Raw genomic sequence first — 20,676 nt, 5'->3', positions numbered from 1 at the left:
AATGAAACCTCCCTAGTTGTTTATTTTTCTCTTTTGTGTTCCACAGGAATTTGAATGAATGCATTACGCTAGGAAAATAATCTAAATGCAAATAGTTAAATGGTCTTGAGAGGAACACTTCATATTGTGCAATGACATAATACCAGCATACCTTCTACCATCAACAGTCAGCACCTCAGGATTGAAGGAAGTAGTTAAGTCAGTTTTAAATGTTGAGTATTTAAATCTGAATGATCTGCAGCCCATCATTTAGACGCTGGAGAAACCTGTCCTTTCATTTAACAGAAGTAAATTCACAATTTAGCTATGCATTGTTCATGCAGTAAGATGTGAAATCCATAATTATTTGATCAAGACAATAATTAGTATGGCACTAAAATCATGGTGCAGATTTTACCTCTCCTTTAACTGAAGAGGATAAATAAGTTACATGCCTTAACTTTATTCTCATGGCTTTGGGATCTTTTGTTTATTTAAGGTGTTCAATTTTGCATCAATGGAATTACAATTCAACTAGTTTGCTTACTTGCAGTTAATGTATGAGAAAGGGCTGTCAAAAGTTCACCAGAAAGATCAGCGAAAAAATGATGTTTTCCAGAGTAGTTCTTCTCTGGGTTCCCTTATTTTCTGTTTTTTATTTGTTTGTTGTTTTCCCTTCTTCCACGATGTGCCAAATTATTTGTGTTCACATGTTCTTATTGGTGCCATTTTTAGATCTGTTGGCTTTAGGTACCCACTCTAGGTACTCTACTTATGTGGCTTGGCTCCCCAGCTTTCCTCTCTAACCCATGGAGTGGGACAGGCTCTTCTGGGGAGGTCACAAAGAAGCTCGGCTGCTTGGATGCATTCCCTGGAAGAGCCTATCGCTTTCCATTATGGGAATGAGCCTGTCAACTTAGGCACTTAAAAACACTCTGGAAAATATTCCCTGCCACTGTCCCACTGTCCTAAGTAGCTCTTCATTTTTGTTTGTTCTTCCATTCATACTCAGGAATGTCTTTTACCATTTCTGACATTCCCTTGTTACCTGCCCTCTCTGTAGTTCCTAGAGCTAAAACTTCTTGGGCTCCCTTGTTCCCTTTTTTCCCCCCATCTCATTTACCTTAATAAATCTCTTTCTTTCTCCAGCCTCATACCCTTTTTCTTTTTGGATGTCCAGGCATGAGAGGCCCTTCGCCAAGCATTGCTGCTTCCCCATGCACTTTCTCCCATCTGTTCAGTCTCACCATGAGCCAGGCCTTGCCTCTGCTTTAACTCCTGCTTCGATCCTCGTAGTCCTTCTCCTGTCCTCTCTTAAGGATGCCCCTGCTGAAGATCACACACAGTGTCGCTTGGCAATGGCCTATGCCTATTAGTACCAGCTGTAAATGTGTGACTTCATTCATCCAGACGCATGCGGATTCCTACAGTGAACATCTATATTATTCTGTGTGTTGGTTCATTCAAATGGCCCACTGCTACGTTTTTGAAGAAAGTAAGGACTGTGAACTTAGGCAAAGGGAAGGAAATAATGATTGTAACATGTTTCTAAGATTATAAGTTTAAAAGAATGGTGTAGATCTGACACATGAAATCTGACACGTCAGATTTGACCCAGTTGGGTTAATACCCATGGTAGGAATGGCAGGTCATGATATTTGCATTTTACTTGTTCAGCCAACATTACGATGCTTGAACATGAGAAAGTGCTGAGCTAGAAGTAGTGAAGCCCTTCGGTTGTGGCTACGTATCTGTACAGCAGCATTAGCTGAGCATTTGAGCGCGACTCATTTCATCTTCAAGTGCCTGTTTTATAACACTTGAGGAGCACCTGTCAACTGACCGGTATCACTTCTCCTTCAGGGTGAGCTGTGTGGCATCCTGTAGGTTCTCATCTTTTTCCTTTGCCTATAAAATGCAGACCTCTGTGCAGCAGGAAGCTGTGGACAAGAGAGTGAATTGCACCTCTTGAGGTTAGTGCCCGTTCCGTAGGAGCTAAAGCGCCATGCTGAAGCCAGGCCTGCTGCCGTCACTGTGCTGGGCATGAGGAAGCACAGCAGCAGCGGCTGTGTGTCCCACGGTCGTTGGTATCGATGTTCTCCACGCAGAAATCAGATGCTTCTTCCTTCCAGCACAAATTAACCTTGAAGCTCTCTTCCTCTGCTCAAACAAACAAGCAAAAAAAACAGTATGGGGCTTCCTACCGGGCAGAAACCTTGCAACAGCACTAACTGGCATAAAACAATCGCAACAATCATTATCAATCACTCTGGATGGATCCCTCTGCTCCAACGCTATTTATTGGCATAGACGGCACATCCCACCTGCTCCAGATCTGCATGAGGATTCTGGCTGGCAACAGGGGAGCCACTGGCCTAGATGTCTCACAGGGCTCAGTCATATTGCCGGTGCCCCTTTTCTTGAGGAAAGGCCTTAAGTTCAGGATATTTCAGTCATGGATGCTTTCCCCTTCTCACACATCCGTATGTCAGCTAGTCCAAAACTAAGCTGCAAACCTGTGGGTAGGTAAAGTTCTCACCAGAACTCAGCTAGCATTGACCTGGAGTTAGATCATGCGCAGAATCTCTCTGCTTCAGGCACTGTAGAAGAAAAATGTGGTAAAACAGTTCTTCTGATTTGCGGGACGGGATTCCAGTATCTTGCATCTTGCTTTTCCTTTTTTTAAAGCAAGTGTTCTCAATCACATCCTACATAGTTCTGTGGGGTTTTCTCCTGTTAGGCAAGGCAAAATGCCAGTTACACACCGAGAAGGAAACTGGCAAGGAAAACATGTCATTGTGTTTCAGAAGGCCTTTTCTTACTGTCCAGGCAACTTAAAAAGGAATTTGTTTGCTTTGGTTGAAAGAGTACATCCAAGACATTGTGAACCAACATAACCTGCCCTCAGTCCTGTGCCAGCCTCCCCCTCAGGGGAAGCCAGTCTCCCAGTAATCTGTCCACTCTTTTGCTTGTGCAAAATGCATGTTCTTCACGTTAGAAACTCAATGTTATGGGCGTTTTGGGGGTGTATATTATACTGGTGGTCAATACATACAAAAATATGACAAACTCTGCAATGCTTTGAATGCTGCACATGTGTGTAGTTACTGAGATATACTATGAGGGGGATTCACCTGATCAATAGTAGATACCAACACACAACCAACAAATACACAACACCACAAACCAACACAACCAACAAAAGGCTCTCTCTTTAGAGATGCCTCTTTGTGGTAGAGGCATCTACCACAAATGTTTCAAGTACAAGAAGTTCCTGGGCCTCCAGCGAATAAAAAAAGGAGCCTCTGCTTACAGGAAGAGACGTGTATTGTAAACCCTGCGGGTTACATGAGATGAAATCTGACCCATGAAACTATCTTGGATTAAATACCAAGGTGCTTTACCCAAATGGCTATTACAGGCTAGATTGACTGGATGAATAAAAAAAAAAGGGGGGGGGTGTGGAAATGTAACAAAGTAAGACACATTTCCAGCTGACAAGGCAGGAGAGCACCCCTTCACTCTGCACAGGCTGTCTCTGGCTCCTGCTGATGCCAGCAAAGAAATTTGGGGCAGCAGGGCTAGAAAGCAGAGGAATTGAGAAGATACAGAAAACTCAGACCACTTCCGGAAAGGTGGATCACTATGGTTTAATATCCAGGAGCGGATACTATGACGGATTACTATCAGGAGCAGGTGGCTGTGACCTACAGTGAGCATTTAAAGGATCAGCGTATGTAACTACTTTGATAGACAAGCATGTGCCGCTTTACGGTGCTTTCCTCTAAGTGCCTCTGCAGTTATTACTATCACTAAATCATTGCTTTTCCAAAGGCCACCTACTTGCCATTAGCATTGATTCTCAAGAGTGATTTGTGGACAGCTGGGCCTGCTGGATAATCACCAGATGCTGGAGCCTGCAGCCTGCCCAGAGGCAGAGGAGCCCCCCTTCTCTCCCTGGAAGAGTAGAGGAGGAGGCCTGGTGTGCAGGCCTCGCACCAGAGTGGGGATGGCAGCCTGCATTAGAGCTCTAGCAGAAGGAACATTGTCAACACAGCTGTAACATTACAGAAATGTGAGGGAGGGACCTTCTGGGGCACTGAACTGTCCCAGCTGAAGTGCCAGCCTTACCCACAGTCATGCTAGCATGAGCGCCCAGGTCGCTCTGAAGCGAACTCCGATATAACTCCAAGAGGTGCATTCACAGCCTTGACTGATGCGCAGTCCATCAATAGTTCTTGCTGGAAAAAGTTCTCACATCAGGAGTTGTCACGCTCATCCTCTCCTGAGTGAGAAGTTGCCAGATGACAAACATAAAGTAGCATTTGTAACTCTTAAAAGCTTCCCTCGACATCTTTTATGCTGGCTGGTGACTTCTCCTCTTCAACAGGCAAAGCACACTTGAGCTTTTCTCCCTGCTGTTTTCCACAAATATTAGAGCTGGTTTTTTTGTTGTTGTTGTTGTTTGTTTTGTTTGACTTGGAGGATTTTGCAGAATGTGCATCTCAAGAAGCTCTACAACTCTAAAAGGTGCTGCCTATCGTAGTAGAAGATCTTGTGGACTGTGTTTTTTCCCGAATTCACAACATGAAGAATACATATTAAGTGAATTTATTAACCACAGTCACAGAGGTACTTGTGCATGTAACCAGTGGCACATGAACGGCCAAGTTCTTCTGTGGCTCTAGACCTGCCGACATGCCTGTAGCGTTACTTTCTCATGGACCTATTTGGGCTGGAAAGCACTAAAATGAACTTTCTTCAAACGCCAGAGCCTAAATTAAACATTCTCTTCCCACATAATGCAAATGCCCCCAAAGCTTTTTCTTTCACCAGAAGGGCAAGTTCTGAAGCCTACAGCCTTCTCCACAGTTCTCCGATGGCAAGGGCTGGCGTGCCTAGGAGTATGGGAGCGTGCTCTACTATCTGTCCTGATGGCTATCACGCCAGGGGCTTATTGCCTGCCTGTGAGCAGTTTGTCTTTGACACACTTGTCAGAGTTTAACCTGTTGGGTCTCTTCAAAGGATTGGGTTCCCACGTGCTCCTAGGAGTGCACTTCAACTGTGCTCAAATCCAACTCGGAGGCTTGCTCTCTGAACAACCTGCATGTGTGGTTTCTGACAGCGGCTTGTAGCAGGGAGGATAGGCAAAATCTAGACAGACCCCAAGTCTTGTTAAGCACACCCCAGAATGGTTGTGCGTCTCGGAGCCATACACACCTAACGCACCTCCCCAAACCAAAGCTTCAGCCTCTCATTCACTCCCTCTGCCCAGCCTGCATCCTCTACCTCACATAACTGCAGCCACAGAATGTCCTGCAGGCCCCAGGAGTAGTGAATAATGATCAGTCTATAACTATTTACTCCTGTGCAAAGGATGGGTTTGTGGGTACTCAACTTTCCCAAGTTCCACGTGAAAACATGTATTAAATCTGGGCTGTGAGTAGCCGTGTGGCTTCCAGTTTAGCAGTCGGTGCTTATCTGGAGAGCTCCTTCTCACAACACGATTTCCCTGGCTCTGCTTTTCCTCATGCAGTTACTACTGAAGCTGACAGTCACTCAGTGCGATGGAGACACAAAACTTCACACACGTGGGAGCTGGGCCACAGCCCCGTGGCATCTCCCGGTCTCCTGCAGGGCCAGGAGCCACCCGGCCACCTTGCTGGGGGCTGCGGAGCAGCCGTACGTCCCCGGCATGCCTGGCTGCACCCCCTGCAAACCGGGGCCAACCTGGCACGTCCTCGTGGCACTGCATGGAGACCATCAGCCAGAAACGTGGTGGACACCAGGCGCCTTGCTATGGCCTTAAACCCGATGTGAAACCAGCTTATCTCCTACCTAGGCAAGCTCTCCAGCCCTCCATGCCACGGGCCATCCCCAAACCTGCTGCTGTTGCCACCCACCTCCCGCCTCAACGCAGGGCCAGGGACACTGGTGTCCCGCTCGGTGTGAGGCGAGCAAGACCGGGCGGCCGCTGCGGCCCCAGCGGCGCCTTCCCGCTCCCGCCGCTGCTCGGGCCGGGAAGCGGCGGCGGGGCCGCCCCTCGGCGCGCCCTTCCGGCGGCGGGGCCGCCTCCTCCGGCCGGCATGGCGGCGGGCATGGCGGCGCGCGGCGCCTAGGCCCGCACGTGCGGGCGGCGGCGGCGGCGGGAGCGGCCGCCATGCCGGGCAGATCGGCCGCGCACAAGGCGGCGAACACGCACCGGGTGAGCGGCCACGGCGGCACCGGGCGGCCCGGCGGGGCCAGCGCGCGGGATGGCGGGGCGCTCGGGGCTCTCAGCTGCACGGGGCATCGTCAATATTCGCTTCAGGACGCCGGTTTTTAGCGCAGCATTCTTGAGATCTGGCATCACTTCCTCTCTCTCTTTATATTTATTTTTTAATCTCCGTATGAGTTTTCACTTGGTAGTCTGTGGTCGCTTTCTCCCCTCCTGCACTGCAGCCCCTGAAGTCCTCCACGTGTTTAAACCACGTTTCGTCGCTATGCGCCAGGGCTGCGATAGGTCTAATATTGAAAACATTTAGTAAATAAATAAACTAAATCCATTAGGGTTTACATTTATGCTTTCTTAAAAAAAAATACATCTTTTAGAAATCCTGATAGATTTTTCACGTTTCTCTGTGTTTCAGAGACACATGTATTGAGTGGACCCTGGTGGGGAAGGGACAGATGTTTGTTTTCAGGAGGAAAGGAGAGGAGAAAGTTGTTTTTATTCATTTGCAGAATATTGCAGTTCACAGTTGTAGGTGGGGGTTGAACTAGATGATCTCTAGAGGTCCCTTCCAACCCTAAGCATTCTATGATTCTATGATTCTATAATTCAGTTAAAAAGAATCTCCACTTATTAATATTCCTCTTAGAGTTGTTTACAGGTCCTTCTTGTTTGGGTGATACTCTCTGATAGTCCATCCTTTGAAGTAATTTTTTGTTTTGGTTTGTGCTGCATGTGCTCCTGGGAGTAATTTAGAAGGACTGTTTGCAGGAAAGAGCGAAACAAAATGCATGTCTTTATGTTTTACAGTTTCTTACCTTTTCGGAACGTTTAAGCAATGTTAACATCGATATTATTCATCGGATTGACAGAACTGGCAGCTACGCTGAGGTGAGAGCAGCAGCAATGTCTTTTTCTGAAAGAAGACCTCAAATCACAAGCAGATAAGCTTCATGAAAGACTCAAAAAAATATTTTGGGAAGGAATTAGAAAGAAGCGTATGTAAGAGTTGCCTCTCTTGGAGCCTCATGTCCTGTGTTGTTTCCTTTTGCTTGCGGACCTGCTTCACAATTATGTGTTAGAGGATTCTTGAGAGCAGGACCCTGATGGCACCGTGTAGCTGGTCAGCTTGTGGTTACTTCTCCGCAGGGAGGATGCTGCTCCGGCTGTTAGCAGTCCTTGGTGCAGCCCTACAAAGTATATAAATGTGTACAAAGCCTGTGTCTTGAGATATCATAAAAAACATTATCTATTTGTGCCCATTATGTCATTACTGTGATCGTAGTGCGTGATAGGTTAGCTGTCTCCTGATCTGCTGGATAGTTGTGCTGAATTTCCTGCTCAAAGGCTGTGAGGATGCCAAAAGAAATCCCAAAGTATTTGTGCTCGGAGGGCTATGCATATAACTTTGTAAGATTGTCAGGGCTAGTCACAGAGGTGTAAAAAACAAGTACGTAAATTATTCCCGTCACCAGAAAATAGTTTTAAATGTGTCTGCAATAGAAAGATAGATGTCATTTTTCAGCCAGATTCCGTAGCATCTTTTTTTAAAATGAAGTCATCAGAATTCTTAAAATATCCTTAAAGAAAATATTTGAGACATTTGATAGTTTTCTCCATTTGAACCATTCTTTGGGGTTGACAGGCTAATATTTGTTCTTTATTTTGACAGGAGGTTGAAACCTACTTCTTTGAAGCACTACAGAAATGGAGGGAATTGAACCTCACTCAGCATTTTGGTACCTCATTTTTATTTAATAATTTCCTTGCTTGCCTTGAAGTGTTAAGAGAAATTTCCTGTGGAACCAAAGTCTACTGGGAGTCCTTCTGTTTACTGGGTTTTGGACTGGGCTCTAGAGAGCTATTTTTCTTGAGCAGGTTTGCCAGCAACTGGAATCTAATTCTAAGGGTTTCTTTTTTGTGTGTTTTGAACAGTGCAATTCTACAAAGAAGTAGCCAACAAATGCCAGTCCTTCAACCAACTGGTTTATTACCAGAGTGCCATCGTGCAGAGCTTGAAAATACATTTGCAAGTCAAAGGAAGTCTTGCCTACCAACCCCTGCTAGAGTAAGTATATGCTGATAAAATATAGCCAAGGAGCCTTGGCAAAATTATAGGGTAAATGTGATTGCTCTCATGAGTGCCCTTTTTGTTTATCATACATGAGGAAAGAGGTGTAGCTATAACATGCCCACAGTGGTGGTATTTTCTTGATAGAGCATCATGCTTCTAAGTATTTATCTTCAGACAAATAGCTATTACAAGCAAACTAGTATGAGTGCTAGCCAGAGTACTAATGTGCTTTGTTTAATATTTATCATCTGTATCATCTGTGTCTCCCTGTTTATTGTTATCGGTTTGATTCTTTTTTTCCCGTTATAAAATTTGACAGCTGCATAATGAGAGATATTTAATAATAAAATGAGAGAGATATAATAAAAATGGGAAGCAAGCGTGATGCTATATTTCTTTCTAAAGAGCCTGTGTTTTGCTGAACACAGAGCTTGGAGTCTGATTATGCAGTGCTTTATAAAGTTTTTATTAGTTTCTTTTAAAAATGCGCTAATACTGGTGTGTTGTCTGAAACCCAGCCTAGTGGTGCAACTGGCTCGAGATCTCCAGGCTGACTTCTATCCTCACTTTCATGACTTTTTCCTGACCATCACCAACTTACTGGATACACAGGACACGGAACTGCTGGAATGGGCTTTTACTTCCCTTTCCTATCTCTACAAATACTTGTGGAGATTGATGGTGAAGGACATACGTAACATATACAGGTAAGGACCCTGCTTAACGTATGTCTTGATTGGCAGTTATTACATGCTATGGGAGTGTAAGTGGCACTCAATCATATGGCTTAGTGCTTCAGTATAATTGTTGGCATGCTTTCTCTGCTGTCAGAGACAGATTATGACTCCTATTCTCATATTCAACCCTCTTGAGCAAACACTAGGAGGGATGTGAGTTAGCCTGAAAACTTGAGCCTTTGATCACCTTTTCTCCTGGTGTGGTGGATGCAGATGGTGATACAAAAGGAAGCCTCCTCAGCTGGTAAAGCAAAACTCAGAAAGACACTGGGTTGTTGGAGTCATTTTGAAAGCCTATGACAAAGTCTAAATTGAACACAAGTCTCCTGATACCTGTCGAGTAGCTTGGACATAGTTGCATCCTTTCTTTCTTTCCCAGTTGCAGACCCCAAGATTTAAGCTGTGAAATGGATTCTTTTGAGTCTTTTCTCTGATTCTTGTGCCAGGATTTACCTCTTTTATTCTTCCCTTCTTCCTCCTGTCTGTTTAGTGAGAGAGCAAATGAATTCTGCACTATTTTGTGTGATGTAAAACTCCTTGCCACAGGATACTGTGGATTCTGAAGGTTGGCATAAGCTGAAAGGGAAACTGGCCAAGTTTGAAGGAGTTTATCAAGCATAATAGGAACCACTTCTGGCTTGGGAAGCCTGAGCTGCAGATGGTTGGAGGCTGGTTTTATATGTGCTTGCCTTGTTTTTAAACCCCTCCTCAGGCATCTGCTTCTGGCTGCTGTTGACCAGTTACTGGGATGGATGAATCTGTAGTCTGACCCAGTGGGATTGCTTGTTCATTCTTATGCTACTGTGACAGCAGGTCTTGTCTTTCAGTTGGCCTGTGGGTCTGTGTTGCTTGCTACTAATTTCAATAGGGAACAGATGGAGCAAAACATGGGTGTAAGATACTTCCTCCCCGACCCAGCAAAAGCTTTCAAGCATATTGCAGGAACATCTGCCCCACTGTGAATCTGAGGCACGAATCTTTCTGCACATAACATGTGCTGAGCCACCTGCAACTACTACTGATGTTTACTGGAGAATTACAAACATCCATTGCCCTTTTAAATTGTATCTCTGGAAACTTTACATGCACAGGAAGCCCTGTGGCTGAAACACAAGTGGAATGATTCTGATATATCAAATGAAGTTTGGTCTCACCTATTACTGGTGAGTGTTTCTGTTAAAAGTCTTGATGCTGCAAGTGGATCTGTGTGGATCCAGTGATGTTAGAGGTATGTCTGCCTGGGGCCTAAGTCCTCAGACATGAAGTGTAAACATGTTAGCTTCTCATTTGCTCATCATTCCAATACTGTGTCCTTGTTATCGGAAGTATGGGAAGGAATGGCATTGAAGAAGGCCATTTGCCATTTCTAGGAATACAGGTTCTTAGTGTTTGTAGAGGGTGGAAAAGTAAACTGGAAATGTAACTTTTACAACCAATTCCTGCATTGTTTTTAAGCAGTGGATTATTTTGTGTCTTTGTAGTCTGTATAGTACCCTGCTGGCTCACCACAAACTTCATATCAGAAACTTTGCTGCTGAAAGTTTTGTCTTTCTAATGAGAAAGGTAAGCGAAATGTTTGTATTGTGGCTGTCTCCATTTTGTTGTGGCCCATGGCCCTTGCCCCCTGAACTAGCAAGCTGTGTGTCCTGAATTGTCATTTTTCTACAAGTGTTTAGTCTCTGTCACACACTTAATACCAACAGTGGCAAACAGTGCCTTAGAGCTTTCTGTTTCAAGGGAAGTGAAACCAAATGTTCACAGCTGATTTACCTAAAATGTCTAGAAGTCCTCAGGTAATTTTGCAAAAGGGAGACTTCGAACTGTATTGCAGTGCTGTATTGCTCAACAGTTGTACAGAGGCCAGTAGTGCTTTGAGGCCGTTGTATGACAGAATTCTTCTGAAAATGTTTCTGCTCTCTTGAAATTCTGAGTATGTAATATTCCCAAGGAGTTCCATCAAGGAAAGGGAGCGATAGCTGTTGTGTATCATTTAGTTAAAATGTACAAAGTCAAAATTCCTGACACTGATGAGCAAATCTGAGCATCTCTGTCTTTGCTTTGGGTTGAGAGACCTTAATAAAACATACTCGTTCAATTGGTTGTTTTTAGAAATTGCTGAAATTCAAACCAAGTCCTCAGACAAAGAGGGCGTCATAATCTTGGTCCAGAAAACCTTGCAATATTCCCAAGCGTGGTAATAGTTTCGGGTGACTGGATTCTGCATTCAGCCGATACACGTTTCCTCCCAGACTGGTGCAGAGACCTTTGTGTTCCAATTAGGACAAATTTAATGATGCGTTTATGCACATGCTTTCCTCTAAAATCATCAGAATGATCAAAAGCATGTACTACAACTGCAGTGGCCTCAGTGGAACGGTGTGTGTTTGGGGGACCTGCAGTGATTGAATAGCTGAATATTTTCCTGCATTACATTTCTTCAGGTTGTTGCAGAAATAATGAGCTTGGACTGTTGCAGAAAGGCAGGGCTAGGGCGGGAAGGTGGTACTGGCATCTACCTCTTTTAATTTGACAGCTCTAAATGGAATATTATTTTTTTTCTCCTTTGTGTTTTGCAGGTTTCTGATAAAAATGCTCTCTTCAATTTCATGTTCCTCGACTTGGGGGAGCACCCAGAGAAAGTGGAAGGTGTGGGACAGCTCCTTTTCGAGATGTGCAAGGGCGTTCGAAACATGTTCCACTCTTGTGCGGAAATGGTAAAGACAAGAAGAAAGATTTGCTGGTACAAATGTAGCTATAAAGAAGCCATAGGTGGTGCTCAGTGAAGTGTTTGGGTGTCATGTTGTTCACCTCAGTGGGTCCTCGGTGATAAGCATGCTGTTTGTTATTGAACAGGATCTAATACCTTCTTATAAAGCTCTTTTTTGAGATGGGGAGCTGGTTTTCAGTCATTCCTATATTATATTCCTGTCTATTAAAATGCTTCTGCTTGCTGGTACTATGTGCAGTTTGTACTGTCTATATTAATATAAAAACAATTTGGATGTTAACTGTTAGCTTAAAAGTTTTGGGTTTTCTTTTTATTTTATTTTGCACTAATTATTTTACAGAGCTTTCAGATCACTGTGGTATTTTAGCAGTATATTACACTAACTAAATTTAGGGTTGCTAGACTCATTTTCAAAGCATTCACCCGTTTTATGTGATGTACACAATGTACTCTTTTCCTGTTCAGGCTATGAAATTAATTCTGTCAAAGCTGGGCCCTGTTACTGAAGCAGAAATTGAACTACCCTGGGTGGCTGTTGGAGAAGCGTTTGAGCAGATGATCAAATCGGCTGCAGTGCATATCCATAGGGAACATTTTGACATTGCCTTCAAGTGCCTGGAGGTATGCTGCTTTGTTTGCTTGTTTGTTTATTTTCTACCCATGAAAGACAAAAAACTGCCTGTGCTTACTATGAAAGTATTTGTGTGAAAGCAGGATTGTTTTTTCTGTCCTTTGGAAACATAAAATAAGCGTCTCATGTATGGGAGTAAATCCCAGCCTTCTTTTAGTGAGTTCGGAGTGGCCTTGGTGGCTGTGCTGTACTGTTGGGGAAAAGGGACCTGCTGCTTGCACGACTTGGAGCTCAGTCCCAGAGCTGGGCACCAAGGAGTCGCAGGAGCTGTTTTTGCAGCCTGTGGGGTTATTGCAGTTTCTTGTCTTCAGATGAGCTAGGTGCGTTGGGGGTCCTGAAACAATGTGACAGTAAAGAGGAAGCTTTCTGCTCTGGAAGTCGTGGACTGAATCTGGAGAGCTAAATTTCTCTTCAGAACCAAGTCCTGCAAATTGTTTTCAGTTTGGTCGTTCCCACACTGCTGTGTGGGGGTGTCCTCCGAGGGCTGAGAGAGCACAGCTGACTGCCCTGTGCTGTGTTGGGTCAGGGTGATGCAGCATGATGGGCCTTGTAACTGGTTTTTACTTACCTGGTCAACTTTTAAGTGTTTTATTTCTAGGGTTTGAGATTGAAACCTTTTAGAACTGACAGTGTACTCCACATCAGGCTTGCTCTGCAGAAGGGTGAAATGGGAAATTGGAGAAAATGGTAGGGGTGCCCCTGCTAGCATTGGGAAATAGTCCTTTCTGTGTGTTCCTTGAAGCTCCCTGCCTATGGCTATCCAGAGCTCCCTAGAAAACCCCATGGGAATCATGTACTGTTTCAAGGAGGTTTCATTTATTGAACAAGACTGACAGTTTGTTGGGCTGATGAAACATTGATTCTTGAAAATTCCTTTCAGGTAGCAGAACGTGAGACAAGTGATCATTTCTCTGAAAACTTTCATTTTTTATTTAAACAGGAGTCACTCTTAGACTTGCAGGGAAAAATAACTAAGGGTAACTGCCATGTGACTTCAGAGCAGATGGAAAGGATTCTGCAAGCCTATCTGATCCTAGTGGAATATGCAAATGGATCCAAAATCCCACGGCCTGAGGAAGTCTGTCAGGTAGGTCAGACAGTCCCTTTGGCTAGTGTCCCATAGAGGACTCTTGAATCTGGATGAGGAGCTACAGCATTCTTTCACATTCCTGCTATAATCCACTGTTCTAAATTCCAGTGGGTTTAGGATTTGAGTGAAGTTGAACAGAGAGATTTGTTGGGAGTATTGCTGCCTCTCCAAACCCATGAGAATTTTCCTTTGTCATGTAGTGCTGATGTAGTCCTCCTTCAAACGAGCAGCAACGAGAACGGGGCCACTGCTGCTAGAGATCTTGTTGAGCCCAGCTGCCACTGTGGAGGAGAGCTAGGCCCTTGTAACTGCTGGAGAAGTTCCACCAAATTCACCTGCATTTGGCCTCCTAGGCTTTGTGCCTGCAAACCTGTACAGAGCTATTAGGATGTAATTCAGTGGGCTGGAGCTTGGAACACCATGTCCTCTGCCTCCAAAGGCTGTCCAGGTCATTCAAACCAGACAATCGTTGTCTTAATATACAAATATCAGTTCTCTCTCTTTCATTCCACAGATTTTAATAAAATTGATACAAACTCCAGATTTGACGGCATCTTGCTGCAAAACCCTGCTGAACACTATTTCTGCTTTACTGCTCTCTGAGAATGTTTTCTTGCCTGATACCTTGACCAAGGAAACTATTGAGAAGGTAACAAAGACTGCTTCTTGCAGCAGAGATCTCAGAGCCTGGGCTCATTTGATCGAGTTAACTTCAGGACGTTTCCACGTTGGGCTGGGAAACAGACTGTAAAGATTCCCTTTTTGCCCAGACAAAGAAGAAGTTGCCCTATGTCTAAAATAATACCTGATACTACTTACCATGAAGGAGGATTTATATCTTGATTCCTTCAGAAGCACAGAGGCTGGCTCTCCTGAGGTAGTAAACTTTCTGCAACCAATTATGGTAGATTCATACCCTAGGAGCTGCACAGGAAAAGAGCTAGGCAGAAAAGTCATTTGGGCTTAAGGTTTCGCCTAGTGGTTGCTGTGTCCTAGAACATGTAGCTTCCATTTTCCAGATCATGATGAGGATAGCTGGGCTGTCTTTGGACAGATCCAGACAGATTTATTAAAAGGCCCGTTCTCTTTCTGTACTCGAGTTTTCATTCCTGAGTAAAGCTGAGCTAACAAAGCATGCTGGGTACCCAGAACTAAGCTGTGTGTCTCGGTCTCCAAAGCAAGGTTGTTTGGTAAACCAGAAAAAAATGGCAAAACGGCAGAATTGCAAAGTTATCCATGGATGTGGAGGGTTGACTGTTAAATGTCTTTTGTTAATATGATCCTATTAACTCTTCATGTGCACCTTGCAGGTATTTGCAAGTGGGTTTGAATCGCACTTCCTTTTGGACTTCTCTGAGGTGATGTTCTCAATGAAGCAATTTGAGAGGGTAAGTGGATATTTTTGTGTGTTTATTTTAGTTGACAGATAAATAAATCAGGGAGGGGGTATGAGTTGCCATGCACAACTGAACAGCAAAACCTCCTATAACTGGGAGATCCAGAGTATATTTATCTACATTGTATTCCGAATCATTTTTGTGTGATGACTTGACCTTTAATATTTAAAATTGTAGTGTGATCTAATGAGAATTAAAGAAGTTATTTAAGCCACTGTACTAAAAAATAATAGAGAAAAGTGCATTTCTGTGCAGTTCAGATAACCACAACTTCTCCCAGTATCTACTTCGAGTCTCATACCGGCAGTAGAATTTCCCATTTTTGTCTCTTGCTGGAGTCGCAGTGGGATTAAATACTTAGTTCAGGTAGCAGAGGATGACAGATATCTGTGCTCACAAAGAGAAATTTGTCTGTAAAGGTAAAAGCGGTGCATTTTTATGGCTAGGATGAAGTGAAGGAGTTCTTGAGAAAGAAAGTGAAAATGAAGGATGAGGGATGTCTGGGATCAGTGATCTAGGAAGAATTAATAGTTAAGTGAAGCAGGAGGTGAGGGTGAATTTAGGAATCTAGGAGCCTGGATTTTGGGCCAAACAGAGCTTTTGCATCAAACCACTGTCCCTGCCAGGTACTGGTACAGCTTGCAGCACTGATGGAAAGTCTGGTGCTTTGCTCATTGATTTATGAAAGTTTGGCCTTCCCTGTGGCTGGTATCTTGGATTCCTTAGGGCTTTAATCACACTAGGGTTAAAGAGACTTGCTAAACCTTTTTGGTTTTTTTCTTTGTTTTTTTTTCTTCCCTCCTCAGCATTTTCTTCCGTGCTTTCTAGCGTACATTGAGCGCTGCTTCACTGGCACAGATACCCTTGCAAAGGATGAGGCGATAGCAGTTCTGGCTAAACTTATTCTGTCAAAAGCAGAGCCCCCCACCCTTGGCTCCATGGCGTTTGAGAAGTATCCTCTCGTTTTCACTGAACCACTGGCCAGGTGAGACTCGTGATTCCAGCAGGGAGTAGACGTGTCCATGCGGCTCCGTGCCTGGAGGCTGGGGCCGGCAGAGCTGCACAGATGCAGAGCTGTTACTCCGTGCTATTTGCCAGAGTTGCATAAATAAGAATGGTGCTGGTAGATCTTCAAACACAGTGATGCTGCGGGATCGCTTTCTTTTTTTCTTTTTCCTCTCTTTCTTTTTTTTTCCAGCTCTCATTTTCCTCTCCTCTAGAAAGATTAGCACTGGTCAAAGCAGCTAGCAAGCATTGCGGGCGACATGCCACGTGCATTTTCCTCTGCTCAGACCCATGCTGCACCAGAGGGCAGTTAATCTTGGTAGCCAATCAGTTGAATAGTCCTGGTTGTTGTTGGGACTAATCTCCTGCCTTTGCTCTGTCTTCCTTCTGAGCAGGCCTGGGTCTTGCCCAGGAACTTACAGGGGAGCAGTATGGGCTTACACAGAGCACAGCTAGGTATCAAAGGCCATCAAATTAATCTAGATGCAGTACTCTGCTAGCACAGCTCAACTGCTTGTGTTTGCAAAGCCACCTTGGCTGCTGTAAAGTGGCTGCTTTTCCCCTGGAGACTCTGAGGAAAGGTTTGGGGTCACTGTTGTCAAGCACAGATGAACCATTGGTAATCAGTGTTTGTTCTGATCTCTGTAACTCTGGTAATTCTGGTCTTTTATCTGCAGAGAGTGTCAATTTGTTTTGCTTTTTATATAAGGTTGTTGTCTCTCAATGGAGAAATCCGCTCCATGGGTTTCTTTCCAGCTTTATTTAATAGAGTGGAGGCATTAGGTTTGAGGGAATGGAAGAGTGTGAGTCAAGAGGATAGATTTCAATTTCTCTTCTTTATTTTCATGGTGATGTTTTGGATTTTGGTGTTTTCAATTTTCTGTTGATGTTTTGGGATTTTCAGTGAAATGTGGAATACATAGTTGGTAGGATCTTGGCCCTGCTTGGAGCTTCTTTGTGGTGCTCCTGTAATGCCAGTAACAGAAAACAGGGCTGGGGGGAATCTCTAGATGCTCTGTAGCCCATTTCTAATCTAGGGAGGAATTAGCAAGTCCTGAACCAGTCCTCAAAGATGTCTGATCAAACTGTTCTTAAATACATCCTGTCCTGGAGATTCCCCAGCTGCCCTGGCAGTCTGTTCAGTGCTTTGCTGCATTTATGGTTAGAAAGCTTCTTTTCTTCTGCCAGTTTTGAGTTTCTGGACTAATTTATATTTTGCAGCAGATTAAATGTACTGTATTATCTTATCTGCAGGAAATATAAAACTATTTATTTCTTCCTCTTTGCATCCAGCTTTTACAAGTAACAGGCTTTGATCATCAGAAATCTTTTCTGTTGACCAGCAACTGGAGTTTTTTTTCCTTCCAGAGCTGTTTCTTGAATTTGATATAAAGACCTGACATTTCTTCTGGGCCATGTACTGTTCTTCTCAGCTTTCACATGACTGGATAGTCTTTTGTCCTGTGGAGAGAATTAATGGAAAAAACTTCTTGGGATGTCCAAGTCCTTTTTGTTAGCAATAACAAATTTGATTTTTAGTATCATAAGAAGAAAATAAGCCATCTCTGATATGCAACTGTGTGTTACTAAAATGTTTAATTTTATTTTTAGCTCTGATATAAGACAGCAAACAAGCCAAGGAGGAAGGACACAGGTGCCAGTGTTGGAGCATGTACTGTCTTTAATCCAGTTACCAGCAAATGAAGATATTGCTGATCTTTCTCAGCCTTGGGCTGCCTTGGTTGTACTGCCACATATTAGGTAAGGTGTATACCTACTATCTGAGGTACCATTGCTCTGTATTTCAGTAGTATTCACTAGTTCATAGATAACATTATTCACCGTTGGTCACAGACGGTTTTACTAAGAGAAGGACAAGAATGACTACGTGTAGTTTGGGGAAACTGGGGTCAAAAGATGAAAAGATGCTGTGGAAATAGTGCAAGTTAGTGATATAGTTGGGAATAAAATGAGTTTCTTGATTCTAATCCTTAAATTCAGCCTACCTGGCTGGTAAGACTGTTCTTGACAGTTTACAGCTGCTTTCCCCGCTCCTAGGGAAGTGATGTTCTCAGTAAGTGTAATGTGCTTGCATGGAAGGAGTTGGAAACGAGATGCTGCAAGTTAAGTTGTAAATTAGAAATGAACCAATAAAAATAATTTGCTGCTCCTTTAAAACTCAGGATGAGCTATGTATAATATAACATGAGAGAAGGGAGAAGAGGAAATAAACCTTCATATGCCTCTAGGTGTTAGTGTAGCACAGAGATAAAAGTTTCTCATTTATTTTGAACAGACCAACAGACAAAGAAAATATCCTGCTGAGTGTGGCAAGTTTTACGGACTTTCTCTTCACAGCCATTGACAAAGGAAACCTCTGCAAAGGTCAGTTACTGTTAATGTCTGTTCATTTGCTTTTTGTTGGAATGTAAAAAATACAAAGCAGCTTTGTTGAAAACACAAAGCATGAAAATGAATAACACTAGCATGGTATCCAGATTTAAGGATAAGCTCAGAAAAAAAAATACAAGAGCTAGAGAGAAACTCCTTCAAGGGAGCAGCTCTGCAAATGCTGTTGATACTCATAATGAGTTGGCAGATGTTCTGTGGTGTAGAGGACAGAGTGTTAAAATCTAGATTTGAGCAAGATACGAAGGTTGGAGGAAAAAAAAAAGAAGCAGATGAGAGAACAGATGTTGAAAATTGAATACAAACTAGATTCAGGTTGAACCAGTCACGTAAAGGAGAGAATATTGGCTCACAATATCCAGTCACCTTGTTTTGAACCTGTACTGCTACATCTGTGATGTTACCTTCTCTGTTGTGATAGCAACTATTCCACAGTGAGACATTCTTCTTGCAGACATCAGTCACTGTGACCCCACTGGTTGTCATCTTAGGCCAGAAGAAGATTTCCACTTAACTTGCAGTGTGCAGGGGCGTTGTTACTCAGAGGAATTACAAGCATTTGGCCTCATGCCAAAGTTTGTGCGCGTGTTGGAATGCCCTAGGTTCAGTGTTCTTCAGTGTTCTTGCTCTGAAAGGGCTTCCCAAGAGCCTGGCCTTTTCCTTTTGCAAATCATCTGTTAATGTTCCTAAAGGTACCCACCAGTTGGCTCTGTTACTTATCTTTCACATTGCTTTGCTTTTTCTTCTTCATGTCTTTGTCAGGGATGGTCCTTTTTGATTTAGCTCTTTTTTTTTTTTTCCTGCTCAGTATGTAGCCCTGTGTGGCTGTGATTATTTGAGTTGCAAGGTAATTTACAGTGGAAGTACCTGAACTTCCTTTGTTGGCTCTTCTCCATGGTAGCAGCTCTGCACCACATCAGTGTGTATGCAAGAACCATGTTGCTATTTGCTCTTTTGCCCCTAAAAGAAAAGAAATACAACCCAAGTCCCGTGTTCCTACTTCCTGCTGCCCTATCCTACTTGCTGTCTTGTTGCTCTGTTTCTCTCATGCTTTTCCCAAATCCGGCTTCCCGGACAATTTTCTCAACTTCTGGCACTTTCTGGCTCCATGGTCTTTCCAATTCCTTCCCCTTGTACTGAGGCTCCTGTCCCTTCCTATTGCTCCTCCAGGGCACACTCAGCCCACCCAACCCCGTGCTCCCTATTTGGCCTGTCTAGTCTCTTGTTTCCTGAGACAAAAGTCCCAGACCTGGGTGGTTTTCTGCAAACATTGCGGAGTTTAGAGAAGCAGGCTCAGAAGTGGGACAGCACCGTGAGTTACCCGAGGCACCGGTACAGCTGTTCTTTACAGGTGACTGCCTGTGTGGGACTTACCCTATGGATCATATAGATGTGCTCCACACTGAGGTGGGAGCTGCTGCCTTTGTCTGACTAGAGGTACTACTGCAAAATGCCATGTGCATAACAGCTTGAGAACTTCTGCCCTTAAATCATAGGAAGCCTTATCCTGCTTATCATCTCTTTCAGTTTCTCCTCTTTGTCTGGAGCTCCCTAAAGAGGTTAATGGTGAGCAGGAATCTTCAGGTACCCGGGGAAACTAAGCAACTTGGAATGGAGAAAAGTTTTCAGAAAGTTTCGCTTCCCCTTTTTATTTCATGGCAGCTGGGGGCAGGAAAGGAAGTTAGTATCTTTTATAAAGCTTTTCTCAGCCTGTGTGGCTTAGGTGCTAGGGAAGAGAGGAAGGAGAGGGGATTTATTTTTTTGTAAACAAGCCTCTTGCCAAGTTAAAGGTGGCAGGGAAAGGAATCACCCTTCCCCCTTGTTGCCTGGAAGGGCCTTGGCTCTCCTGTGCTGCTGGGGCAAGACTTGTTAGACAGGGAAACCCTCCATCTCTCAAGTAGGCTGAGCGTTTTAGGAAAGAGACTCTATTGCTTAGTTTTGTTTTAGCCAACACAGTCTCCACTCGCTTCTAACAAGAATTCTGCCTTTAGGTACATGGGACAGCTTTGCAGGTCTCATATAAATACATTGCCAAAGTGACAAAGTTCATAGACACTTGTGCAGTGCCGTCAGTATATATATATTTTCTTCTGCTGTGTTTCATGTTTGTTATTTTGGACAGCTTTTCTTCACTTCCTGAGTGCCATTAGTGGCACAGAGCTGTCTGAGACTTCTGCAACAGCGTTTAGCTCCAGGCTGCTCTGGTTGCTTCTCTGCTCCTGGGGTACGTAGGTGTGTTGAGGCAGTCACTAACTGGAAACTGCTCACAGGTTTCATTCGTAGCACGTTGGAATTGGCATTTGTGAAGATGATAATATCCAGAGGAATATTTCTATTATGGGTTATGATAACTGTTAGAAATGCTGATGCCTGTTCTGAGATCCATGTGTTGCTCTGTTTCTGTGACTGCAGCCA

At 43.9% G+C, this 20,676-nt stretch overlaps 1 protein-coding gene across 1 annotated transcript in view; it reads left to right on the top strand.

Moving 5' to 3' along the window:
- Positions 1-6,139: 6,139 nt before the first annotated feature.
- UTP20 (UTP20 small subunit processome component) overlaps positions 6,140-20,676 on the top strand; it is a 57,629-nt gene continuing 43,092 nt past the window's right edge. The window contains exons 1-14 of the mRNA XM_088532957.1: positions 6,140-6,184; positions 7,001-7,081; positions 7,863-7,929; positions 8,126-8,258; positions 8,783-8,971; positions 10,483-10,564; positions 11,578-11,715; positions 12,195-12,350; positions 13,301-13,447; positions 13,965-14,099; positions 14,761-14,838; positions 15,654-15,832; positions 17,464-17,613; positions 18,149-18,237. Coding sequence (XP_088389083.1) covers positions 6,140-6,184; positions 7,001-7,081; positions 7,863-7,929; positions 8,126-8,258; positions 8,783-8,971; positions 10,483-10,564; positions 11,578-11,715; positions 12,195-12,350; positions 13,301-13,447; positions 13,965-14,099; positions 14,761-14,838; positions 15,654-15,832; positions 17,464-17,613; positions 18,149-18,237 — 1,669 coding nt within the window. The remainder of the gene's footprint in view (positions 6,185-7,000; positions 7,082-7,862; positions 7,930-8,125; positions 8,259-8,782; positions 8,972-10,482; positions 10,565-11,577; positions 11,716-12,194; positions 12,351-13,300; positions 13,448-13,964; positions 14,100-14,760; positions 14,839-15,653; positions 15,833-17,463; positions 17,614-18,148; positions 18,238-20,676) is intronic.

Source organism: Tinamus guttatus, unplaced genomic scaffold (genome assembly GCF_059628265.1).
Source record: "Tinamus guttatus ecotype Peru unplaced genomic scaffold, ASM5962826v1 Tinamus_guttatus_pri_ptg000472l, whole genome shotgun sequence".
Taxonomy (NCBI): domain Eukaryota; kingdom Metazoa; phylum Chordata; class Aves; order Tinamiformes; family Tinamidae; genus Tinamus; species Tinamus guttatus.
This window is presented reverse-complemented; position numbering and strand designations above follow the sequence as displayed.